Source organism: Orycteropus afer, unplaced genomic scaffold (genome assembly GCF_000298275.1).
Source record: "Orycteropus afer afer isolate SDZICR_OR568_19922 unplaced genomic scaffold, OryAfe1.0 scaffold00002, whole genome shotgun sequence".
Classification (NCBI taxonomy): Eukaryota; Metazoa; Chordata; class Mammalia; order Tubulidentata; family Orycteropodidae; genus Orycteropus; species Orycteropus afer.
This window is the reverse complement of record NW_006921589.1, coordinates 14,176,133-14,203,854: the sequence shown is the minus strand read 5'-3', so window position 1 is coordinate 14,203,854 and position 27,722 is coordinate 14,176,133. Positions and strand designations below refer to the sequence as shown.

The 27,722-nt window shown below is 45.3% G+C and overlaps 1 protein-coding gene across 1 annotated transcript in view; it reads right to left on the bottom strand.

The window, feature by feature from the left end:
• Positions 1–18,477, bottom strand: part of MARCHF4 (membrane associated ring-CH-type finger 4) — a 123,252-nt gene extending 104,775 nt beyond the window's left edge. Inside the window, exon 1 of the mRNA XM_007959808.2 lies at positions 17,962–18,477. Within this exon, the coding sequence (XP_007957999.1) occupies positions 17,962–18,477 (516 nt within the window). The remainder of the gene's footprint in view (positions 1–17,961) is intronic.
• Between the last annotated feature and the right edge of the window lie 9,245 nt (positions 18,478–27,722).

The following is a 27,722-nucleotide window of genomic DNA, read 5'->3' as shown; positions in this document are numbered from 1 at the left end:
GTTCCTGTTCTTAGAGCATAGCAGGGTCAATTTGAAAAGCAACGAGAAGGTTAGAGAGTGACCTTCAATGTGTGTCTCCTTTTGTTCTATTCAGCCTTTAACCTGTGTACAATTTGTATGACAGAATAGAAGAGGACGAAGAAGAAGAAGAAGAAGAAAAGGCCTTGGGGCAAGCAGAACAGAATCTCTTACCGCCGTACTTGTGCACGGACCTTCACCCTTAACTGTCTTTCCACCTATGTGCCTTGTATGCAACCTTGGTCAAAGGAACTCATCGTGTTGTCTTGTGGCTGCGGCTTAACTCTCTGTTGTCAGATCTTGACTCTGAAAGGCCTGGCACCCAGTTGTGTTCTATCAATGTCTGGTCAGTAAATGGTCACAGTGGTCCTTTTGCTGCCACCAGACAGGTGAACCAGAAAGGAAATGGATGACAGGGCATTTTCACTTTTAAGTCATGAAGACTTGGGGTGGAAGATTCCTTAAGATGTCATCAAATTTATTGCCCTCATTGAACAAGACTGATAAAACATGTGGTGGGACTCATTCAGGTCCAATCTGTCTAGTCCCCAGCATAAGTGTACTCAAAGCTATCTTGTCTACCCTCAACTAGCTCTGCCTCCCTTTTTGTACAAACTGTTTAATAATTGTCTTTTTATAACATATTTTATTAACCAAATAATATGCCATAACAATTTTATTATAGAAAATTGCAAACACACGTAACAGTAGAGAGACTAGTACATTGTACATACCACTTGGGTCCCTGGGTGGCACAAATGGCTTGTGCTCAACTACTAACCTAAAGGTTGGCAATTCAAATCCACCCAGTGGCACCATGGAAGAAAAGCCTGGTGACTTGCTTCCAGAAGAGAACCCTGTGGTTCTATTCTGTAACACATGAGGTTGCCATGGGTTGACATTGACTCAACAAGTTTTACCTATCACCCAGCTTCAACAGTTATCAACACATGGCCACTCTTGTTGCATCTATAATCTTACTGGATTATTTTGAAGCAAATTCCAGGTGTTGTGTCAAATAAGTACTTTTTAACTTGAATTGCACTGATAGGAAAGATGAAAATTAATTGAAATCTAAGGAGAGCCTCTCTCTAAGGCCATGGGCCCTTAAGAAATTTTACAGGGGAGAAGATGGGGAACCCTTGAAATTGCATTCTATACTCCTCCAAAACTTTGTTTTGTTTTCATGGGCAAACACTTGACAGATGTCAGAAGCAAGGTATTATGTAAAATCTCAGCAGTGACTTTGCAAACACCAGCCCCTCTGAACTCTGCAACAAAGATGAGCAGAAAGTGGAAGCAGCCAAGCCAACGGAAACCCAGCACCACTCCACAGAAGTGCCCTTTTTTCCTATGTTAGTTGTACCCATGTGTGCGCACACACACACACACACACACACACACGCCCCTGCCAGCTTCTCACTCATATCTAAATCCACACACACAACAGGCATATACTCCTTTGCACACCCACCTGCTCCCATTCACCTATAGCCGCCTGATTTTGGCAACAGTTTTCTGAAGCCCTTGAGAACTCAAGGCCCCAGGACTAGGTAGTTTTTCTTTCTAAAGTAGCAGAAAGTTCCAAGGAGGCTTAAATCCAGGGCTCCTACAGGGATTGCCACAAGATGAATCAAAATGTACAACCCACACTCACTCAGTGTGCCACAGTGCTCCTTTTGGGATGTCAGGTTAAGAAGCAGTCAAAAACCCTGTATAATGGCCAATGTTCTTTATGCTGATGATTATGAACTCTGCTCATAGGCTTAAGATCTATTTCTGAGAAAACTTTCCTGCCCACTCAACACCTGCACTGCTCAGGGGTCACCTGTCAATCTCAAATCACTTGGTACACAGTACTTTCACCTGGGGAAGTGTGCAAGGCATATTCGTCATGCACTCTGGACAGAAGAGGAAGGAGGGACTGAGAGAGAGAACTAGCATTTCCTGGGACCTTCCTTTATGCATGGAGCTAGGTGTTGTCTACTTACATTCTCACAAGTCTACAAGGTATGTTTCTATTAGCTGCATGTTACAGATAGAGGGCACTAAAGTTCAGAGGAGTTCATTAATTTGCCCAAAGCCACACAGCTAGTAAATGATAGAGCCTGGATTCTAACCCAGGTTTTTCTAAACCCCCAATTCATGCTCTTCTTCTCTCTACCATCAATAATCCCAGTTTTTCCAAGGATGAGGACCCTCCCTTTTAAATATTTTTATTTTTCTAGGTTTTCATTTTGAAATCATTTCAGACTTATGAAAAACTTGTAAAACTGGCACAAAGAGTTTCCAAAAGCCCCTCACACAGCTTTTCCAAATATTAGCATTGCATATAGTCCCTGGGGGATGCATATGGTTAATGCACTCTCTGCTAACCAAAAGGTTGCTAGTTTGAGTCCACCCTAAGCACCTTGGAAGAAAGGCCTGAAGATCTACTTCTGGGTGGAGGGTGGGAAACTGCCATTGAAAATCCTATGGGGCATAATTCTATTCTGACACACATGAGATCGCCATGAGTTGGAATTATGAGTTGGACAGCAACAGGTTAATATCTTAGAAAAACCATAGCACAATGATCAAAACCAGAAATTTATCACTGTTAACTAATCTACACAACTTATTCAAATTTCCTCGCTTGCCCCACTAATGTCCTTTTTCTGGTCCAGGACCCATCCAGAAGCCCAGATTGTTAGTTGCCATGTCTTCTTAGGCTCCTCCAATCTGTGACAGTTACTCGTCATTCTTCATCTTTCATGAGTTGACACTTTAGGAAAGTATTGACTGATTATCTTATAGAATGCCCTCAGTTTGGGTCCCTTGGGAGCTCTGGTGGTGTAGTGCCTAAGGCATTCGACTGTCTTAGTTCAAACCCACCAGCCACTCTTTGGAAGGAAGGTTAGGCAATCTACTTCTGTAGAGACACTGCCTTGGAAACCCAAGGAGGGGTTGCTATGAGTCAGATCTGACTCGATGGCAGTGAGTGTGGTTTTTGGATTAATGTTGAAAAGCTTCACAAACCCTCAAATGACTGAAGTTGTACTTTGGGTGTCTGTTGTCGTCGTCATTCGTCGTTAAGTGCCGTCGAGTTGTTTCCGACTCATAGCGACCCCATGCACAGCAGAACGAAACACTGCCCGATCCCATGCCAGACCCACAATCCCTGCTATACTTGAGCCTATCATCGCAGCCACCATGTCAATCCATCTCGTTGAAGGCCTCCCCCTCTTTCGTCGACCCTCCACCCTACCAAGCATGACATCCTTCTCCAGGGAATGGTTCCTTCTTACAACATGACCAAAATAGGTGAGACAAAGTCTGGCCATTCTTGCTTCCAAGGAGCATTCTGGCTGCACTTCCTCCAGGACAGATCTGTTAGTTCTTTTAGCAGTCCATGGTACTTTCAGCATTCTCCGCCAGCACCACAACTCAAAAGCATCAACTCTTCTTCGGTCTTCCTTATTCATTGTCCAGCTCTGTCCATGCATACGAGGCAATTGGAAATATCATGGCTTGTGTCAGGCGCACCTTAGTCCTCAAGGAGATATCCTTGCTCCTCAGCACTTGAAATAGTTCCTTCGCAGTTGACTTTCCCAATGCTACATGTTGTCTAATGTCCTGACTGCTGCTTCCGTTGGCATCAATTGTAGAACCAAGCAACATGAATTCTTTGACAACCTCAATCTTCTCTCCATTTATTGTGATGCTGCTCATTGGTCCAGTTGTGAGCATTTTTGTTTTCTTTATACTGAGACGTAATCCATACTGCAGACTGTATTCTTCAACCTTCATCAGTAGGTGCCTTAAGTCATCCTCACTTTCAGCAAGCAAAGTTGTATCGTCTGCATATCTCAGGTTGTTAATGATTCTTCCTCCAATCCTGATACCACGTTTTTCTTCATATAGCCCAGCTTCTCGGATTATTTGCTCAGCATATAGATTGCATAAGTGTGGAGAAAGAATACAACCCTGACGCACTCCCTTCTTGATTTTAAACCATGTAGTGTCCCCTTGTTCTGTTCGAATGACAGGCTTCTGGTCAAGGTACAGATTCCTCATGAGTACAATCAAGTGCTCGGGAATTCCCATTCTTCTCAATGTTATCCATAATGTGTCATGATCCACACAATCAAATGCCTTTGCATAGTCAATAAAACACAAGTAAACATCTTTCTGGTATTCTTTGCCTTGAGCCAAGATCCATCTGACAACAGCTATGATATCCCTTGTTCCATGTCCTGTTCTGAATCCGGCTTGAACCTCTGGAAGTTCTCTGTCAATATACTGCTGCAAATGTTTCTGAATTATCTTCAGTGAGATCTTACTTGCGTGCGATATTAATGATATTGTTCTATAATTTCCACATTCTGTGGGATCACCTTTCTTTGGAATGGGCACAAATATGGATCTCTTCCAGTCAGTTGGCCAGGTAGTTGTCTTCCAAATCTCCTGGCATAACTGAGTGAGTGCCTCCAATGGGGCATCTGTTTGTTGAAATATCTCAATTGGTATGCCATCAATTCCCAGAGCCTTGTTCTTTGCCAGTTCTTTCATTGCAGCTTTGACTTCTTCCTTCATTACCATTGGTTCTAGATCATATGCCACTTCCTGAAATGGATGAAGATCGATCAGTTCTTTTTGGTACAGTGACTCTGTGTATTCCTGCCATCTTCTCTTGATGTTTCCTGCATCATTCAATATTTTGTCCATAGAATCTCTCAATATTGCAACTTGAGGCTTAAATTTTTTCTTCAGTTCTACATCGTGACCTGTGACGTGGACACCATTTTTATTCCCCAGAGGCCACTGTTGATATTCTGATATATCTTATTCACAGAGCCTTGGTGGCAGGTGGTTGTCGTTCCTGCCATAGTTAAATTTCAGGAGCCGTTGAGTTACTAAACATTTGTTCTCTCACCTCTAGTAGATTGCCCAACCTTCCTTCCGAGGAGCGGCTGGTGGGTTTGAATAAAATCAAAAGCATTCCTAAATTTAGAGTGACGTCTTGTCAATGTACTTATTGACAAGACGTCACTCTAAATTTAGGAATGCTTTTGATTTTATTCAAACCCACCAGCCGCTCCTCGGAAGGAAGATTGGGCAATCTACTTCTGTAGTGATACCACCTCAGAAACCCAAGTAGGGTCGCTATGATTTGGGTCCAACTCCACGACAGTGTGCTGCATTGTATTGTTTGATTTTATCCATCACAATGACTTCCACCTACATTTGAAAAACAGTATCTGTACAAATCATTATCTGTAAGATAATGTTTTGTTTTGTTTTTCTCATCTCTAGCCAAAGCTTGAGTAGATTTAGGTTTACCTCTGGGGCAGTGGTCATTCAGTGGTAGGAGCTCTGGGTTAGATTCCCGGCCAAAGCACCTCCCGTGCAGCCACCTGGCCAGCAGTGGAGGCCTCTGTGTTGCTATGGTGCTGAAGATGTTTCAGCGGGGCTTTCAGACTAAGATGGACTGGGAAGAAAAAGGCCTCATTATCTCCTTTCAAATACCAACCATCGAGCACCCAAGGATGAGAGTCCGATCCACATCTGATCACAGAGATGGTGCAGGACAAGGCAGCAGTGTGTCCCCTTGGGCACGGGGCTGCCATGAGTTGTGGGGGGAGGGGCGGCTTGACAACCACTAACAACAACACTCCTTATGGCATCTTGGCAGCTCCTCCTGAAGTCAGCAGGGCACAGTCACACACAGACCAGTGCAGAAATCCTCAAAGAAAATTAGAAGAAGACAATAGAGAGCTGAGTAGAGCCAGATAAAGGCACCATGAGCTAATAGTTATTGCATGTTTGTGGTTTTATGGTTTGCATTCCACACTAGGCTAAGAGTTCTGTGTGCAGTACCCCAGTTAAGCCTCACAACCACCTCTGAGACACATTCTGTTGTTATCATTCCCACTCTGTAGGGAAGGAAATTAAGACTCTGAGCCTGTAAGTGACTTGCCCAAGGTCACAGACACATCTACTGCACAGCAGCACTGGGATTTGAATGCACTTCTCTGGCTCCAAAAGCCCCATGTTCAATCCACCATGCGAATTTTCTCCAGAAGCATCTCCAAACCTTTGCTTCCATTGTTCTATATCTGGACCAGTCCTCAGTTCCTATTTACCACATTCTTTCCCAGCTCCAGCCTTTAATTTAAAGTCCATTCTTCTAGGGAGGCTTCCTCTACTGATGGAAGGAAGAACTGCATTTATACCAGCCCCAGGCACTGCTCATCCACTGGATATGGTGTAAAAGATGACAAAAGAACTAGGAGAGGCTTGGAGAATGCATAGACCCTTCTCCATTTATAAATAAAGAAGTAATAGCAATAACTACTAATGTTTATTGAGTGTTTACTATGGGTCAGGCAGTGAGCTAAAGGCTTTGCATACACTAACTCATTTAACTTCCACAACAACCTTAAGAGAGAGGTACTAATATTGTTGAGGGGGAGACTTCTAGAACGCATCTCCATCTGGATTTCTTCTCTTTCCAGACACCCAAGAGGCTTCCACTCCCCGCCCTGCTGCTGTTAGGCAGAGCTGTGTTACAGCTCCAGCCATGATGACACACGGTAGACAATGTGATTGATGCCACTCCTGGGCTGAAGCTCTTCATAGCTGGTTCTCAGCAAGCTGTGAGGGAGCGAGCTGCACACCATCTCACCATCTGGTGCTCTGCTCAGGGACTCGGGGCATCCCCAGGGAGGGCTCTGATTTGAGTTTGCTCAAAAATACCCTCTGAACATAAGTCAGGAGTGGGGATGGGCGGTTGTATTAGTCAGGAAAATTAACATCATCTGGGCAACAGACAAGCTTTCAAATCTGTGTCTTAACACAATCAACATGTGTTCCCTCATGCCACAGTCCTGCCTGAGTTAGGCATTCCTCTTCCAACTTGTGGCTCTTTCATGTGGAACTTGAGGCCCTCAGGTCACCAAGGAAGGGGAAGAGAGAGATGCAAGAGGTATGGTCCCTTCCTGCCTCTGCCCTGAGTGACACATGTGGCTTCCTTCCTAGTCCATTGGTCAGAGCTAGTCACATGGTCCCCACCGAACCAAGGAGGAAGTTCGGAAATGTATGCCCATGTAAAAATGGTTAACGTGCCCGGCTACTAACTGAAAAGTTGGAGGTTTGGGTCTACCCAGAGCCTTGGCAGAAAGGCCTGGTGATCTGCTTCCTGAAATTGCCATTGAAAATCCTATGGGGCACAGTTCTACTCTAACACACAGGGGTCACCATAAGTCACAATTTTTGCCATGGTTGTGAAGGCTGTGTCCTCCCAACTAATTCATTCTCCACCTCCCAATTCCCACACCCCTATTCCTTTTATGTTTGAGAACCTCAGGTTTGGTGGAGATATTTCTTCTCCCCACTTGGCTGCTTCCTCAAGCTGTTGTCTAAACCATGTTACTCCTAAAGTAATCCATACCTGGGAATTGCCCAAGTCACTGGTTGAAAATAAAGATTTCAGGGCCCCTTTCTGAGTCTATGGTTGGGGAAGCTGCATTTGATGACCTTCCTCAAGCATCTCTTGGTGTCCAAGAGTGTTTCCAAACTCTTATAATGTGTACAGCCCAAGTCAGCACTACTCAGACTTTAGCCACTTACAATTTTTGTTGTATTCGTGTGCCTTCTATTGCTGTTGTTGTTAGGTGCTGTTAAGTCATCTCCAACCCATAGTGACCCGATGTATAACAACAAAACACCACCTAGTCCTGCGCCATCCTCACAATTTTTTGCTATGCTTGAGTCCATCACTTCATGGCTCTTCATAGAATTTTCTGGTAATACATCAGGCAGTGTTTCACTGCTATTCTTAAGGTTTTCAATGACCAGCTTTTTCAGAAGTGGATGGCCCCTTCCTTCTTCCCAGTCTGTCTTAGTCTGGAAGCTCCACTGAAGCCTGTCCACCATGGGTGACTCTGCTGGTATTTGAAATACCAGTGGCAAATCACCACAGTATGACAAAATGACAGATGAGTGGTGGGTACCTTCTAGACTGCACCATTATTTTCTTCATACTTAACATCTTTCTCTAAATGTCTCACATTTTTGCTTCAATAAATTTATTTCTAAAGGAGCCTTTCCATCACTACCATAAATGACAAACTGGTACCATTTTTCTTAAAAAGAATAAAAACCAAAACACCCATTGCCATTGAGTTGACTTTGGCTCATGCCACCCCCATTTATATGAAAGTGGAACAGTACTCCATAGAGTTTTCTACTTCTGATTTTTCAGAAGTAGACTGCCAAGACTTTCTTCCAAGGTTACTTTGAGGGAATCCGAACTTCCAACATTTCAATTAGCAGCCAAGTACTTTAACCATTTGCACCACCCAGGGACCCCATAAAAAGACTAGGACACACACAATACAAACGAAACAAGGTTAATAAATTCTAGCTAGAGGTTACTGCATGTCCAAAGGCTCTAAGCCTGAAACTTTCTCCCTCTTTGCTTACAAAGAGATTGGCAAGCACTAGAAGGTGTTAAAGACATATCATCAACACAATGCGATTTTCCCCTGGACATAATCATAAGGCATCAGAGAAAACTGAAAAGGGAGCAACATTCTCACTAAGGGAATCAACATTATTTAATGTTGTGTCTGTCTGGGGTATCCAACTCATCCTGGGCTTTTAGAAACGGTAGTGTAGGGACATGAGGGGATTGGTGGTTCAACAGTAGAGTTCTCGCCCTTCATGTGGGAGACACAGGAATTCAGTGCACCTCAAGTGTAGTCATCAGCCATCTGTTAGTGGAGGCTTGTGTGTTGCTAAGATGCTGGGCAGGCTTCGTCAACACTTCTAGACAAAGACAGACTAGGAAGAAAAGCCTGATGATCTACTTCTGAAAATCAACCCATGAAAATCCTATGGTTCACAACGGAACATTGTCCCATTCACAATCAATCACAAGGACAGTGCAGGACCAGGTGGCATTTGGTTCCATTGTGCACAGGCTGCCAAGAGTCAGGGCTGACTCAGTGATGGAAGGGAAGACCCTGAGCGCAAAGCCCTTGCTGTGTGCACTTTAAGTACATCTCCTCTGTTCCTTCTGTGTGTCCCACTGTGTGCACGGTCTGCTCCAGGCCTCTAGGGGCTCAGAGTGCAGGAAAGTTTCTTTCTGTGCAGTTCCTGCCAAGCAGAGAGTGTCTCTTAGGAAAGACCTGTCAGGGACGCAGTGATGATGGAGATGGATAAAGACAACTATGTGGGGAGTGCAGGGCCCAGGGAGGAGAGGACAGAGGATCAGCTGAGTCAGGCAGCAATGCACCCCTGCACAAAACAGCTGAGGGTTTCCTGTGGTCAAAGCACAGCCTTAGAGTGTCTGACATTTTTAAGGCTCCAGTAAGAAAGGGTGAGAGGAAATGTGGCAATGTGATCCGGGACTCCACCCTGGATCTCTGAGACAAGCTGATGGAATGTAAATACTGCTCCACTTAATGAACAGCTGGTGTGTTCTTGGAACTTTAATGCACCACGTTGCCCCCTTGGAACAAGCATTCAAGCTTGGTATTTGATTCCTACTTTGTAAGCAATGAAATCTAGGTCCAGGGAGGTTAAAGAACTAGCTGATGATCACACAGCTGGGAAGAACCCAAACTGGGAGTTAATTGTGTCTTTCTAGTTTCAAAGCCCACACTTTTCCCACTCTTCTGCAACAGAATGAGAAAAGGTCTGCTCCTGGCAAAATGGACCCGAGCCAGGATAATGATCACCATGATTACTAGGATGAGAATCGTCATTATTTGTCATTAAGGAATCAGAAAACCAGATTGAATAGGACCTTAAGGAATCTTCCATATCCTTCTCACTTGACATTTTAATGTGTACACCTATACACACACATCCACACTGTCACATACTCACACACACACACTCTGTCACATACTCATTCACTCACACACACACTCATACTCACACTCTCAGTCACCCATTTACACACACACTCATACTCACACACTACCATTCTCTTATACGCTCACTCTCACACATATACAAATACACCTTTCACCATGTAGACACTAAGGATCGAACATAACACTATTCATCTGGAATGGACATGTGCCAGGAGGGAGGGGAAAGAACCAGCAAATACTTATTGCACACCTACTGTATGCACAGCCCTTTGCCAACTACTTTGGGTGGCTTCAGGAGGGTTCTTCTGGAGAAAGTGATGCTGATTCTCTTCAATCACATGCAATCTTTCCATAGAAAAGAACAGTAATTTGGCCTGTCCTCCTCAACCCTGGGGACAGGCCCTGGAGAAATTCTCATGACACCAAAGAGCGGAGCCAAGTCAAAGCATGGAGACTGTTTAACTCCTTGGTAGAGGTGTGAAGTCCACACTCCTTTAATGACAGAATTTGATGGAGGCTATATTTGCAGACTTCCCTTGCTGACTGCTCATGGACAGTTTGTTGTTGTTGTTATGTGCCATCGAGTCGGTCCCAACTCATAACGACCCCTCCTTGGGTTTCCAAGGTGGTATCACTACAGAAGTAGATTGCTCAACCTTCCTTCTGAGGAGTGGCTGGTGGGTTTGAACCGCTAGCCTTCTGGTTAGCAGTCAAGTGCCTTAGCCACTAAGCTACCAGTGCTCCATGGACAGTTTTGTCACTTTAAATTAATCTATTTAATCACAAGGCAGTCAGCCCCATGTGCACCCCACTTTTACTTTCAACATACACATGTACATACAAATGTGTACTGTACATAGCATGCACACATAAACTGTCTTACACATGATCCATCTTGGGAGGGGGATGGTGTGCAGCTTAGGCCATATGGTATTCGTTTGCCAGCTCCTTACATCCAGGCGCACTTCCAACTTGGCTTCTTTCCCAGCAAACAAGAAGCAGCTCACTCATTCCCACACTCCTCTGAGTACCCCTCCCCCCTCCATTTCCTCCCCTCCAATTCACAGGCCACTGCTGAGCTCCAACATACAGGCTGGAGAAGAGAGTGGGAGAAAGAGAGCAAGCACACAAGCGATTCCCAATACCTCTCCTTTCTTCTCCCAGGCTCTTTTGAAATCCGTATTTCACAACCTACTGTCCAAACAGCCTTCTTAAGTAACTCTCTTTATGGTGGACTCAGCTAGAAGCCACACCCAATAAGTTAGCCATTCAAAAACCAAACCCACTGCTATTGAGTTGATTCTGACTCAACAACACTGGAAGCCAGAGGAGAACTGCCCCCATAGGGTTGCCAAGGCTGTAAACCTTTACGGAAGCAGACTGCTTCATCCTTCTCCTGCAGAGAGGCTGGCTAGGGGGTTCAAACCACAGCCTTGCAGTTACCAGCCAAGTGCTTTAACCACTGTGCAACCAGGCTCCTTTAAGTTAGCCAACCCATCCCTTAACTCAAGCAGGCTGGCAAGAGAAGGATTACTCCAAAGCAAACAACTGTGTACAGACAATTATATAAAAAGGGGAGACTGAAGATCTTAGGTGAAAACCACTTCACAACTGTCAAGACACCAGGTGTCTCCCCTCCTGCCCATCTCAGTTCTATCTGTGAACATGAACAGATAGACTCAATGTTTCATTCATATTTGCATGTGTGTTTATGTAAACAATAGACAGCTAAACTTGTGAGCTGGCCAGGTACTCAACGGTGGGTTTGAGAGCCCCCAGGAAGGAAAGGGTCCTTGGTACTTTGAGTGAAAATAGGACCAGGATAGCAGAGTAGGGACTGAAAGGCTGCAGCGTAAACAACCCACTCACGATTCTCGGGGGAGGTTGGGTTTCTCTTTACTGGGATGATTTTTAGTCCATAGGCCCATGACAGTGTCTATTGCCTTTTGACCACAAAGGTCTTGTTCTTTTACCATGGTGTGTTCATAGCATAAATTCATAATTGCCAAAACTGGGGGATGTCAAGGAGCACAGGACAGAGACTGTTCTTTGTAATTTTTGCTAATGACACATTTGTATATGCCAGATACTATGCACACTGGGATTAGATGTACTGGGATGAGATGACCCTTTAAATTGGAGAGCGAGAAGAGGTCAACTCCATCTCCTTAGGTTAAAATTCTCTTTGGACCCCACAGAAGTCCCTAGGCAGTGCAAATGGTTGACACGCTCAGCTGCTAACCAAAAGGCTGCTGGTTCAAGTCCACCCAGAGGTAGTTCAACAGGAAGTCCTGGTGATCCGCATCCAAAAAATCAGCCACTAAAAACCCTACAGAGCACAGATCTAATCTGATGCACAAGGGGTCACTATGAGACAGAATCAACGCAAAAGCAACTGGTGGTGCTGGTGGACCCCAAAACAATCTCAATGTAGTGAACCTCAACTTTGAAGCCGGAATGGATCTTGAGAGCCATCTAGTCCCAGACACCCACATGATTCTCTTTCTGAGGCAGCCCATACTATCTTGTTACAGCTTTCATAGAAAGTTCTTTCTAATATCAAAACTGAAGTTGGCTTCTCTGGAGAGTCTATCAGTGCCCTATGTACTGCCCTTTGTGGCCCCGCAGGACAAGTCTGCCCCTTCTTCTGCAGAGAACACTTTCAGCATTTGATTTTTTGAGTGTTCTCTCCAGTTCCCTACCTGTGGAGTTGCCCACTAGATAAGCTCCAGAAGCTTGTTCATTCAACAAGTGAACATGGGCCAGGCACTGAGCTTGGAGGTGATGACCCAACGATGATCAAAGGCACACAAGCAGCTGCCTCCAGGGATCCTGCAGTCCTTTTGCAGCACCTTGCTAAGACCCGAGCAAGAGGGCCCTTCACTTTAGATGGCCCCCTCTTGAGCTTCACCCTATCACACAAAGCGAGAAATCTGCAGGGTCAATGGAGCCATGCCCCTCTGCTAGAATATGCTCTAGTTACCTGGGGTTCCAAAATTCATGCCCAGACAGATTTAAGCCTGCTCCCAGGGCCTGCAGTATCCTCTTCTTCAGGTCCATAAACTGTTCCCTGCTAGGCCAAAGGGGGTGGGCACAGGAGGCAGGTGTTGGGGGTGTGGTGGGGGTTATATGGACAGAGCTTAGACAAGCTGGCTATAGCGTCCATACACATGCATCAAGGCCTCTCATGGTGCACCTGGCCCAGAGCGAGCAGAGGAAAGCGAATTGGGGTGGGCTGTGCACCAGAGGACAACAAGAGAATCCAGAAGAGTCCAAAGGCTCTATATTTAAACTTGGTCTTCCAATTTGTTATGAAGGTATATTTGCCACGATAGGAGAATACAGTACATGTTGTTTCAGTTTGTCAGCTTCAGTTATTTCTTTTAAATACTTTGACCTCTTCTTTGTGAGCCTCCATCTTTACACTTACCCTAGGACCCATAAATGTTAGGGTGGGCCTCCTCTTTGTGGAAACAGAAAATGTGGAATTGAAGCACAGTGCTAAGAAAATTAAGCACACTGTTTGGGTTCCTCCTAAAATACTGTATTTGATCTCCATTCCAAGGGTCCTCATGTCCAGCTTTCCATTAGGTCCCAAAACATGTGAAGCCCCCTCACTGCCATGCCAGCTTTCATCCTTATACACCTCCAAACACTCCATACCAGACCCAGTGGATAAGGCAGTTTTGCCTCTTTGTTGAGATAACCATGTGTCTCACATTTCTTCTGCTTCTACCTGTCTAACCTCAGCCTCACAGCCTAAGTCTATTACTCTTCAGTTGGTCTTCAGCAGCAACAAAGAAGCCTCCTCTAACTAATTGGGGAAAAGGTAGAAAATTCTCCCACTTGTCTTTCTGAATAAGCACCCCATACACCAGCTGCCTTTAAGCACACCTGGCATTACTGGCGTTCACCTCAGGCTCCCTATCCATGTGTTCTTGATCTCTATCAGCCTCTGTGATGTCTGGGTAAGATTGTGGAACTCCCAGAGGGCAAGGCTACGTTGCAGGGCCCTCTCTGCCCTGTGTCTCTGGACACTGCTTAGCAGAGCAGCAGACACAAGTAGGAACTTAATAAAGACTTTGATGTTGGAACCAAAGGACCAGTACTCTGTGCCTAGAGCATTGTGTATGCCCAAGAAGCACTCTGCTACCACAGCCAGACCACAGGCATAGCTGTCCTCCTGCCAGCCCAAGTCAGATTCTTCCTTTTAAATAAAGCAGAGGGACCTCTCTCTCCTCTGTGATCATCACCATAATGATGATGATGATGACAACAATAACAAACACTATGTGCCAGCATTTCTATTAACAGTATTGACTGATTTGATGCTCACAATCATCTTATGAAATGAGGACTATCATTATTATCCCACTTTTACAAATGAGGGACTTGTGGCAAAGAGAGGTTGTATGACTTCTTCAGGCCTCCAATAGGTGAGATCTGACTTTGGAGACTTTAACTTACCCACCATGGCACACTGTCCCTTGGAGTGACCTAGCTTCAACCAAGAATGGAGAGTGAGGGGTTGCCCACGGGGCTCTTTTCCTACACCCTCATGGATCCTTGACCCCTGTCTGACCTGAAAGAATAGTTAAGAGAGGGCCAGTGGCTACTCAGACAGCTTTCCAGTTGACGCTCAAAGCATTTGCTCCCACCCTACTCCTCTCCCTCCACCTGCCTTCCTTTTTTTTTTTTTTTCCTGTTTCTTAAACACGCCAAGCTTGTTCCCACTCAGGCCTTTGAATTTGTTTCCTCCACCTGGAGTGCTCTTCCCCTAGACCTGTGCATAGCTGGGTCCTCTGATCATATGGGGGTCAGCTAAATGGCAGATTCTTAGGAAAGCTGTTCCTCATCTCCCTGTCTGATGTAGCTGTACCTTTCCCACACCCTCCTTTTCATTCTTGTCTTACTCATTGGCTTGTTTTAGGAAAAAGCACTCAGTGCCACCTGAAATCATCTTATTGACCTGCTAGTTCACTTGTCTGTTTGTGGTTCTCCACTAGAATGGCAGCTTCAGGATAGCAGCAGCTCTTCTGTGTTGTTCGCTCCTGGACACTCACTGTGGTGCAGTGGTTAAAGTATGTGGCTGCTAACCAAAAGGCCAGCAGTTTGAATCCACCAGCCCCTCCATGGGAGAAAGATGAGGCGTCTGCTTCTGTAAAGATTTACACTCTTGGAAGCCCTGTGGAGCAGTTCTCTGTCCTGTAGGGTTGCTATGCATCAGTACAAGGTGGACCTAGCTGGATCCTCCAGTCGGCCCTCACCATACATATGCAAGCCTTTAGCAGGCAGAGACCTAATCTTCATATGTGGCAGCCTTTTAGCCCCTGGAGCAGTGGCAGATGACTGGGTAGCTGTTTAGGTCCTTTGTTTGGGCAGGGAAGAGAACAAGACACTCAACTACTAAGACTGCAAACTGTCTACACACCCTCCAGGGCCGTGTGTGGACAACTGATGGGGAGCTCTGTTCCTGAACAGAAACTAAGATACTGAAATCTCAGCTGTTCACTTTCTTCATCCCTCTTCTTCTCCAGAGAGCTTTCCCTAACCAGACCCCCCTTTGCCTCCCTTCCTTACTGAAATGCTGTCAAGAAAAAAGAAGAGAAACATGGGATGATATAGTCTCTACATCTAACAAAGTATCCATATTGCTATTATTAATACTATAGAAGAATCTCATTCAAACCTCTGGCTCCTGCATAGATTAAGCAAAGCCCACAACATCATAGTCATATGCAGCATATACAGTAAAACCTGCAAAACCCAGAACCTTTGTAAGGCAGTAACTGTCAGAAAAGGAAAATTCATATATTTTCCACTAAAATGAGTGATAGAAAAGTGGTAAGACTGCACTCTGTCAAGGGCAGAAAACTTACAAGTTCCAGAAAAATAAGGCACTCCCATTAAGTTCCAGCTCATACCAGTTTCATTGTACTAGAATTTGATCCAGTCTTAATGGCACACAACCCCTAGTCCTCCAACATAATAGGAAAGCCCATTCCTTTATTGGTGATTGGTTTTTCACTCAATGCTTTATTTGGGATATATCTTTAAAATAATGAACAAGAAAGGGAAGCCCTAACCTCCTAGACTCTGTATTATGTGGGCACATTTTACAATATTGCTAATGATTCCTTTCTTTCTTCTTTCTTTTTTTTTTTTGGATGAAATACAGCTTTTTCATTATCAAAATACATGCTCGTTATATATTAATTCTTTGCAAGTTATCTTCACACTCATTATCTCCTGGATCTTATAAGGAAAGGAAGGAGGCAAGAAAAGGTGTCTTTACATCAGAGAAATTGAAAAAGAAGCCCAGAGGCATAGAGCAATTTGCAGACATTCACAAAGCAGGTGAAATATCATTCCAGGACAGGCTCCAAGTCCTGCCATTTTCTAGAGACAAGGATGTTCTTGCCAGAAGCCACACTCCCAGCAGTCCCTATGGCATGCAGAACCAAGTCAGCCCATATGGGAGAAGGAAGAAATAGCTTAGGAAGTTAGGAAGGCTAAAATAACTCCTTCTTTTGGAAAAGAAAACGTCCCTGTTGGAGCAAGATCTGGAACTGGAACACCACAAAGTGAGATACCAGGAGACTCACTACTCCTTACAGCCAAGCCCCTCTACTCTGTAGCTCTGCTAGAGACCAGCGCTGGGAGTGGCAAGGAGGACTGGAGAAGGGAACTGAGTCAACCTCTGGACCTTCTTGCCTAACACAAGTCCTCTGGGAAGCACTTAATTTGGAACTTCAGGCAATCCTGGTTACAAGAAAGAAGAACCTATTTTCAGCCTGTCAGAGGTGGTTATTCACACCGAGAGCTAATATCACCTTCTCTCATAATTCCCAGGCTATGGCCTCCATCATCATTGGTCCTTGATGTGCTTTGTCCATTCAAAGCAAAGATAAAATGAATGGAAATGTCACCTAAACCTGCATCTCACAGAGTCACGGAGGCACACTAGCATAGCATTCTACTGTGCTGCCACTTGTTCGAGCAGCACCCAAAAGTCTTGCCTACACTTCAGGGAAAGTACCGAAGAAGTGGCTGGTATGACCCCATAATCCTGCCCAGGTTGCAATGGAACATTCCTTCTCTAGCACTGGGTTTTCAGGTGAGCCTTTTCTATCATGGATTCTTGCAAGTACTGCCACATTCATGTCTCTAGAAGAACGTACACATGCTACACAGAGTTTCAGAAACTAGATTGGAAATAAGCTGGAAGGGTTGGGGTGAGGTGAGCAGGTCTGTGAAATCAGAATGCACGGAGTGGGAAAGTCCCTCTAGACTTAGGAAAGCTGTAGCCCATGAGGCCCTTGTCATCCCCTACCCTGGATGGAGAGAGTTTAAGAGACGTTTGAAGTCGAGGTACTTCAGGCCTGCGAAAGGGACTATGTATAACAAGATTCCCTGCTCCCTTTTCCAAGTCCCTAAAACTCACCCTCATCCCCACTTCCCATTTCTTTCCAACTTAGAAAAATCCGGCTCTGCCAAGAAGTGTCTCATCAAACGGAATAGTCTTCTGGGACCTAGGATCCCTCTCCATTTCCTCCTCAGTGACTAGAACATATTGCTGAGGATGTCAATGTCATATGGGAGGGAGTAGTCTCAAAGCAAAAGAACAGTCTTGTATGGTTCCTGTGCATGGGAACAAGAGCTCAGCACAGTTTCAGGGAATGAAGAAGTTTAAATCTGGGGCTGAAGATACCTGGGAAGAATGTCATTCACAACAAATCAGATAAAAAGATATGTTTGGCCACAATCATGAAGGTACCACCAAGTTCCCTCATTTCCTCAGTTCTGATTTGTGAATCTTCCGTTGTGAGGATATTATGGAAATTTGGGATGAAACAAAGACGCTAGCATTGGAAGGAAAATGCAACAACCAGAGTACAACCAAAGAGGCTCCACCAGGAACCAGTTACTGTTTGAGCAAACTTAACCACAAGAAACATCATCCAGGAGCTCTTGAAACTTACACAAGAGACAGCATAATGGTTCCCCAGGGCCAGGAGGCAAGTAGCAATCTGCAAGACCTGGAGGCACTACAAGGCAGCAGAAGAAAAAGACTCACCTGTTCCGGGCCCTGGAAGCAGATGCGGCAAAGCGGAGTCCTCATCCCACTGTCCAGGCTGCTGCCCAGTGAGTAGCGGTCCTCAGCCTTCCCCTTACAGAAGTCATCTGAGGAGGCACTGCTGAGCAGGGAGCCCAGTGGCTCTGTGGCCGGGCCACCCCAGTCATCTTCCACAGAAGAAGGTGGCAAAGGTGGCAGTCCTGGAGAGGTCTCCCTGCCGACCCCCTCTCGAGGGCCCCTCCAGCCTGCCCACTCCCCGGCACCCAGAGCCGGAAGGGTGTTGTTGTTGGCTGCCAAACCAGGGGGATGGGGGTCTCCGTGCATGGGCAGGGGGCCTGGAGGGGGGCGCCGCAGTAGGAAAACCTTCAGGTCATTGAAGAGCATGCGGCAGCGGCACTTGAGGAGACCCTGGTGGCGCAACATCTGGGGGACCGGGGCGCACAATCCACAGCAGCAGCGGCAGCCACAGAGGCAGCAGCAGCACCACCAGAACAGCCCACTCAGGGGCATCAGCATGTGCCCAGCGGAGGCAGAGAGCCCAGGAGGGGCAGCTGGAGTCTTCGCAGAGGAGGGCAGGAGGGTTTGGGGGTCCACAATGTATCTGCGTTATGAGGACCTCTGCTTTCTCACTTGCTCTTCCTACACCCCCCTCCAAGTAGCAAACAAACTGCCCTCCCCGGCTGGGCTGAGCACCGTGAGTCACTGACTCTGAACTCTACCTGGAAAGCCAAACAACACAGAAAGTTCCTCTTGCTCACTTCCCCCCACCCCTACCTCAGACTTTGCTCAGGGTGTTTTCTTTCTGCCTATGACCTGGGGGCACAGGTAGGGGCAGGGGGACAGAGGAAGTGAAGAGGCTGAGCTCTTAGGGCCTTGAGATCCAGATTCAATTGTTAGAAAGTTCCCCAGGAGAGGGTGGCTAGGAAATTATTAGTTTCAAATTCCTAGGCAGTGGGAAATATCTTTCTTTTATATGAAGGGAGGGAGGATGGGTAAGATTACAGATCAAATTTGGAGTGGATTGAGCTGGGTTTAGAGCAAACTAGCTCAAAGAAGGATTGGGGGCCGCAAGTGGGAAAAAAAAGAGCTTTCCTGGGGTAGTAGGAAATTGGTTGGGCAAGAGGATAGGAGTAGGGAAAAGATTGGGAGAAGTCTTAACTCTCTTGGGCAGAAAACTGGAGAGATTAACCCCAGTAGCACCAGAGTTGCTTGTAAGAGAGCAATTAGGTGGGTGGGTGGGTGGGTGGGAGGTGGTTGCAGGAGAAATTGAGCAAGTGGATTGTGCTTTGCCTCTGCAGTCAAAGGGATGCATAGAAGAGGGGGAAGCTAGTTAGAAAAGAGGTGGGAAAAAGCGGGGTTGGAGAGGAAAAGGAAGGGGAGAAAGGCAGTAAAAGATCACTTAACCCTTGCAGGGCTGCCTCCTTCCTGAGCTTTAAGGTCCTGGCTGGGGGCGGGGCGGTTGAGGAGCGGAAGAAGGTGAGAGTACCAAAAGAGGGTAGAGAAGAGGGGCTCGTGGGAGGGGGCAGAAGGAAGGAGTAGCTACATTATCTCAGCCCCTCAGCCCACCCATGCTGCAGCCTGTAAATCCGTGGCCCCCTCCCCTTGGCGCCATCAAAGGCCCCTTCGGGCGAGGGGCAAGGGCCAGCAGGACTGCAGGTCTGAGCGAGTGAGCCGCCTCGCCTTCCTCTCCTCTTCCTCCTCTGGGTGGTGGTCGCCCTCCTCCTCCTCTTCCTCCTCCTCCTCCTCCTCCACCTCCGCGTCTGCCCGCGGCCGCCGAAGCTCGGTTGGCGGCGGCGGCTGCTGCTGGTCGGCGTCCAGGTGTCTCCGGGGCGGGGGCTGCTCCGGCCCGTCCTCTGGCTGCTGCCCGCCGTCCGGCGCGGCCGCGACTCCCGGCTTCATGATCCTCCTCCTCCTCGTCGTCCTTCCCGGGGGGCCAGCTCTGAGCCCCCGCGCCCGGGCAGCGCTGCCATGCAACCAAAGACGAGGCAGGCGTGGGGGTGGGGGCGGCCGGGGAGTGCGGAAGGGGGGTAAGGCGCAATGAAATGATGCTAGTGGAATAATTCGGTCCTCAGATAACCAGGAGAGAGAGCTTCTGGAGGGGTGGGGGGCGGAGGAGGGCGGCTGCGGGGTCTGCTCGGCAGCTCTGCCCCGCTCCCCCCACCAGGGGCGGCTTCCACCCGCTCCCTGCCCCCCAGTCGCCCCTCCCTCTCGCCGCGGCCTCTGGCTGGCTGGGCTGGCTGGTGCTAGCTCTCCTCGCGGCTGCAACGAGGTAAGGCTTGTTTGCGGTGCAAGCTGAAGGTGGGGAGGAGGAAGCGGAGCGCTGCGGCCGCGGTGGGAGGCAGCCGGCACTGGGCTCCGGCTTAGTCCTTGCGACTCCCCAAAACCCTATATAAATATATCTCTTATAAAAGGCGAGAGGAAGCAAATCAGATCCCAGGCTGCTGCCAGGTGTTGTCTTATCTTCCGCCGTTGCTCAGCACCCGCCGCCTCGGCTGCTGCCCCCACCCCTCCCCGGCTCAGCTCCCAAAGGGGTGGTGCTGGAAGACAGGTGGCGGGGCGGTGAGCTGACCGTCCGAGGACAAGAAAGCAAGCCTTTTGGGGAGGAAAAGGCGCCCAGCGGGATCGCGGCGGCCGATGCTGCATTCAGCACCCGGGGCCAGTGGACAGCTCCCACCCAGACCCCACGCGTCACGCTACTAGGGGCCTGACGCAGACGCCGCCGAGGGGCGGAGGAGCGAAAGGGGACTGGAGAAAAGAAGCGAGAGGGAGAGAGAGCCAGAGGAGGAGAGAAGGGAAGGGAGGGGGAGGGGCCGGGGGGGAGGGATGGAGGAGAGGGAGGCGTTTAGGGAGAAAAGCAGGAAAGAAAAAGTGGAGAGTAAGAAGCAGAGGGAGGTGGAGAGGGAGACAGGTGGGGTGCAGGGGAGTAATTACGGTGCAAACTCGTGCATTTTCCCTTTAGATGGAAAGTGTCAGTGTGAATGGCATGGTTGTAGAATTTCTGCCCTCTGCACACTATCACCCACGCCCCAACACACACACACACACCCACACACACACACACACACTCCTGTCTCCCATTTCCCTGCTCATATAGGCATTCTGAGCAGATGTCAGTCTGCAAGCCTTGGAAAACATAAAGTTTTGGAACTGCCGCATGAAACCTGGCCACTTGGTGTACACTAATCCCTCCTGACTAAGACCTCCTGAGAAGAAGATGCTTCGAACAGGAAAGGGAAGGCTAGTACCATTTCCTTCCGTTTGTTCTTCTAGAACTGAAGCTCCACAGGGTTTTTGTTTTTTAAAATCCATGTTGAGACTAAGTGCCTAGGTCAGTGCTGAGATGTAACAGATACTCAGTATGTACACATTTGTTGAATGAATTGTGGCCACCATCACCATATGACTATGGTCACTACTCCAAGCCATAGACTCTTTCCATTATGAATTGTAAGAGTCCAGAGTAATATTACGGCCTTATCTTAAACAACACCCCCAGCTTCCTCCCTATGGAAGCCTTTCACTGAGCCACTGGCAAAGGGTAATTTCAAATGGGTTTTAACGTCCTCTCCTATTTCTGCTCCTGCTACATGTCATTCTACCCTGTCCTTCTCAAGGAGTTGCTAGTGTACAGAAAAGTGTCCCCACATGTGAGGAGCAAGAAAAAGGAGGAAACTTAAAGTGGTCTTGACAAATACATATGCAACTGTAGACTTTGACTTTTTTAAATTTAGGATTGCTTTCTTGGCTTCCCTCATAAATCTCCATTTCCATCTCCCTCTCTTCCTCTCTGTCATAGACATACACACACACACACACATACCCCTAGGGTCATAAACTTGGACAAGATAATCCAATGAGTTTTCTACACAACTGTGGTGATACTTTTAGAAGTCTTGGAACCATAGACAGAGTACCATGAAAAGAAAATCTTTGCACCAAAACATCACTGGTATCAAGTTCCACCTGATGAATTACAAGAACTCTACCCCTTTGCTGCCATTTTCATGAGTGACTCATTCCTACAGGCACCAAGGAGCAAAGGCCTCAGAGTCTTGGTTAACCCCGGGTAGCTGCTTATCTGAACCATACCTCAGTAACCACCATGAATGCTGAGACCTGGCACAAGGGGAATGGTTTAAAAAGCACACTAATGCTATTAATAACCACTAAATAATACTTATATTACTGAAATCAGCATTAACACTGAATTGCAAAAGAGAACTGCTTTATTTTTTAAAAAATTCTATCTGTTCCAGAACTCCTCTGTGCTTCACATCACCTGGTACTTACTTCTGGCATTGCTCAAATAACACCCTATAATAATTAATTAATCACACATTCATCTCCCCTTATAAGATCAGAGATCCTTGAAGACAGGAACCATGTAGTAATCACATGAACTCTAGTAAGTCATCAAGAAAACAAATGCTGATAAGGAATGGCTTTTTCATTTCAGTAAAGCTACCAAGTTTCTCCCCTTCAAGCTAGACCCTCTCCTGTTGTTGTTAGGTGCTGTTGAGTTAATTCCTTCTCATAGTGACCCTATATACAGCAGAATGAAATACTACCTAATCCTGTGCCATCCTCACAACCATTGCTATGTTTAAGCTTATTTTTACAGCCACTGTTTCAATCCATCTTGTGGAAGGTCTTCCTCTTTTTTGCTGATCCTCTACTTTACCAAGCATGATGTCCTTCTCCAGGGACTGGTCCCTCCTGATAACATGTCCAAAGTTCATGAGATGAACTCTTGCCCATCCTCCCTTCCAAGTGGCTTTCTTGCTGCACTTCGTCCAAGACAGATTTGTTTGTTCTTCTGGTAATCCATGGTTTATTCAAAATTCTTCACCAACACCATAACTCAAAGGCATTGATTCTTTTTCAGACTTCCTTATTTACTGTCTAGCTTTCCCATGCATATTAAGCAATTGGAAAGACCACAGCATGAGTCAGGTACACCCTAGTCCTCAAGGTGACACTTTGCTTTTTTGACACTTTAGGGAGATCTTTTGCAGCAGATTTGCCAAATTTGCAATACATTATTTGCTTTCATAAGTGTTTACTGTGGATCCAAGGAAATGACAACTTCAATATTCCCATTTATCATGATGTTACTTATTGGTCCAGTTGTGAGGATTTTTGTTTTCTTTATGTTGAGATGTAATTCATACTGAAGACTGTAGTCTTTGATCTTCATCAGTAAGTGCTTGAAGGTTGTATCATCTGCGTATTGCAGGCTGTTAAAGAGTCTTCCTCCAATCTTCTTACCTCCTTCTTCACATCATCCAGCTTCTCAGATTATTTGCTCAACATACAGATTGAATAAGTGTGAAAGGACACAACATGATGCACACCTTTCTTGATTTTAAACCATGCGGTGTCTTCTTGAACAACTGCTGCTTGGTGTATGTACATGTTCCACATAAGCACAATTACATGTTCTGGAATGCCCATTCCTTACAATGGTGTCCATGCTTTATTATGATACACACAGTTGAATGTCTTTACATAGTCAATAAAGCACAGGTAAACATCTTTCTGGTATTTGCTGCTTTCAGCCAAGATCCATCTGACATCAGTAGTTGATATCCTTTGTTCTATATCCTCTTCTGAATCAGCTTGAATTTCTGGCAATATTTTGTTTATGTACTGCTGCAATCGTTTTTGGGTTGTCTTCAGCAAAATTTTACTTATGTATGATATTAATTATATTGTTTGATAATTTTTGTATTCTGTTGGATCACTTTTATTCAGAATGGGCACAATAAGGATCTCTTCCAGTTCATTGGCTAGGTATAGCTTCCAAATTTCTTGGCACAAACAAGTGAGCACTTCCAGTGTGGCATCCATTTGTTGAAACATCTCAATTGATATTCTCTCAATTCACGCAGCTTTGTTTTTGGTCAATGCCTTCAGGGTAGATTGGACTTCTTCCTGCAATACCATTCATTCCTGATTGCTTGCTATCTCCTGAAATGGATCAACATCAACCAATTTTTTTGGTACAGTGACTCTGCATATTCCTTCCATTTTCTTATGATGCTTCCTGTATCATTCGGTCTTTTGCCCATAGAATTCTTCAGTGTTGCAACTGGAAGCTTGAATTTTTTCCTTCAGTTCTTTCAGCTCGAGAAATGCCCAGTGCATTCTGCACGTCTGGTCTTCTACTGTGGGTTTCTGAAAGTTGTGTTGGTAATTCTTTGCCTTCTCAAGCAGCTCTTTTAAATCTTCTGTTCAGCTCTTTTTCTTCGTCATTTTTTCTGCTTGCTTCATCGGTCTCTTCTAACATCTATTTTTGTATTTTATTTCTGTCTTATCATTTAAATGACCTTTTGCTTTCTTCATATTTGATGTCATCCCACAACTCATCTGGTCATTAGTGTTGAATGTGTCAAATGTATTCTTGAGACGGTCTTTAAATTCAAGTGGAATATACTCAAGGTCACACTTTGGCTCTAGTGGACTTGTTTTCATTTTCTTCAGCTTCAACTTGCATATGAGCAATTGCCTATCTGTTCTGCAATTGCCCCATGGCTTTGTTCTTACTGGTGACATTGAGCTTCTCCATTGTCTCTTTCCACAGATATAGTTGTTCTGACTCCTGCATATTCCTTCGGGTGAGGCCCACCTGCAGAGTCACCATTTATGTTGTTGAAAAAAGATATTTGCAATGAACAAGTCATTGGTCTTGCAAAATTCTATGATGCAATCTCTGACATCATTTTATCACCAAGGCCATATTTTCCAACTGCTGATGCTTCTGCTTTGTTTCCAATTTTTGCATTCTAATCACTAGCAATTATCAATACATCTTGATTGTGTATTGATCAATTTCAGACTGCAAAAGCAGGTAAAGATCTTTGATTTCTTCATCTTTGGCTTTAGTGGGTGGATGTAAATTTGAATAATAATTGTGTTAACTGGTCTTCCTTATATGCATATGGATGTTATCTTATCACTGACAGAATTTTACCTCCGATAGACCTTGAAATGTTCTTTTTGACAATGAATATGACATCATTCTTCTTCAATTTGTCATTTCTGGCACAGTAGACCATATGATTATCCAATTCAAAATGGCTAACACCAGTTCATTTGAGCTCCCTAATGTCTAGGATATCAATCTTCATGCATTCCGTTTCATTTTTGAAAACTTCCAATTCTCTTGATTCATACTTCATACATTCCATTACCAATTATTAATGGATGTTTGTGAGCCAGTTCTCAGGGAATACAAGCAATTGGATGGTGGGAGAATCTAGATGATTGAGGTAGGAAGGGGTTGGCCAGATGAGCATCCATTAAGGCAAGTAATTTGGAACTGATTGAATCATGGTAGTCTGGGTGGTTTCATGGTGGAAGTGAAGTGTTTATTACATCCATTTTGAAAGAGCTCTGGTGGCGTAGACATAGAGGACTTGACTGCTAACTGGAAGATCAGTGGTTCAAACTCACCAGCTGCTCTGCAGAAGGAAGACAGGGTGATCTACTTTGGTAAAGATTTACAGCCTTGGAAACCCAATGGGGGGGGGTCACTATGAGTCAGACACCAAGGCAGTGAATTTGGTTTTTTGCTTTATTTTGAAGAATGGATAATTAATGCCACTTTAGAGGAAAATGCAATCTGGGGGTCAGTAATGCCAGCTGTGGCTGTGGATATGATCAACATCTCAGGGCTCCTGCTGCTTACCTGGACTAGATGTGAGGGGAGCATGGGATCTGTTAACCAGGGTAATCACTTCTGCTCCTTTTTTTTTTTTTTTTTTAATCAATGGATTCTAGTTAAATCTTTATGTATGTAAGTGTTTGCAATTACTTAGTTGATGATTAATTAATATTTGCTGATATTCTTGTATGTACATATACAACAAGGTCCTTATCCCCTTTCATGAAGAGGCAGTGATCACAGCAGGTTGTAGTGGGGAAGCAGTAGGTTTATTGAGTACTGATACCCAAGGAGACAGAGAGAATTAGTTCTCTAAAATGTGTGTCTCCTCAAGCAAAGGGGTGAGCATGCTTATATAGGGAGACAGGAAGAGGGTTGAACCTCCCTTGGACCGCCAGCAGTGTCTTTGTTCTTCTCTTCCTTGGTTACTCTGTGCTCAGCACCCATCTTCCCAGGGGGGTCTTGCTTCCTGGGCTATGATTCTCAGCTGAAACCAGTCATGAGAGAGGATTATGCTTAAAGAAATGCATAATTGAAAATAACAAACCTGAAGAATTCATCATCCTTCAAAAGGTTGCCTATTCTATTTACTTGAAAGAAAACAAAAAGGAGGGGAAAATAGCAAGTTAGTTACTATGATTAATGTGTACTTTAATCATGGCAGCTAGTCTGTTAAAGTTATGCAGTTTTATGTGAGGAGCCCCTTCGGCCTTCCACTTGAGCCTTACGCACAGAGACAACTTCCTTTTTACCCTGCAATCACGAATATATGTGTTCCAGGGATTTCAAAATGATTTTGTCCAACTTTTGTCAAATTTTGAGCACATTGTTGAAAATAGTCAACAGATCTAAAATTAAATTACATAAATAAGAGAAATGCAAATATTCTTGAATACTCTTCTTGTCTTGAATGTACTTTCCTGGCACAGGAACTCTTGAACTCTGTACCACATCAAATTCTTATTGTTTAAAGCAAAATATCCCCAAAAGTTTGTCTACATTTTATTCATGTTCACGTCAAATGCAAAGGAAAGACTAGGAGTTCTGGTAGCATAGTGCCTAAGGCACTTGACTGCTAACCAGAAGGCTGGCGGTTCAAACCCACCAGCCACTCCTCAGAAGGAAGGTTGGGCAATCTACTTCTGTAGTGATACTGCCTCGGAAACCCAAGGAAGGGTCATATGAATCGGCTCCAACTTCACGGCATGTAACAACAACAACAACAACGGATGTTTGCAGCTGTTCCTTCTCGTTTTGAGTCGTGCCACCTAAGCAAATGAAGGTCCTAAATGCTTTCCTCCGTCCATGTCATTAACATTGACTCTATTTTGTGGAGGCAGATGTTCCCTAGTCGTATTTTGAGTGCCTTCTAAACTGAAGGGCTCGTCTTCTGGCACTCTATCAGACGATGGTCCACTGCTATTCAAAGGTTTCCAGTGGCCATGTTTTAGAAGAAGATTGCCAGGTCTTTCTTCTTACTCTGTCTTAGTCTGGATGCTCCATTGAAACCTGTCCACCATGGGTGACCCTGCTAGTATTTGAAAACTGGTGGCATAGCTTGCAGCATCACAGAAACATGCCACCATGGTATGAAAAACTGACAGACAAGTAATAGAGACACTCTCATACATGACTGTATATCTGCTTTATAAAAAATTGAGCTTTGTACTCAAAGAATGCTAGTGACAAGAGTGTCATACAAGTGAAATGGTGCAGGTGATGGAAAGGTCATACCAAGCTTTTATTCAGGATCATGCAAAAGAGTGGTGTCTCTAAGAAGACATATGGACAATCCTAAGAAACCCAACCATTTCATGAAGAGCAAAAAGATTTCTATAAACAGGAAGCTGCTAAGGATGGAAAGCAACAACAGGATTTTCTCCATAGAAACTAAACTTGGGAGTCCAGTTTTGTGTACAATGTAAATCTTGTAAAAACACCTCACTGAATTAGGTTCTTTTATGTTGGTGGTGAAACAGTGGATGTGAGCCTCAAGAGTCAAAATAAACATAAAGGAAATGTAAAGTCAATGGGTCTCCATTTAAACATTCAAAAAATATTGACACCAATTACAGGCAAAGCATTTTTTAAGAAG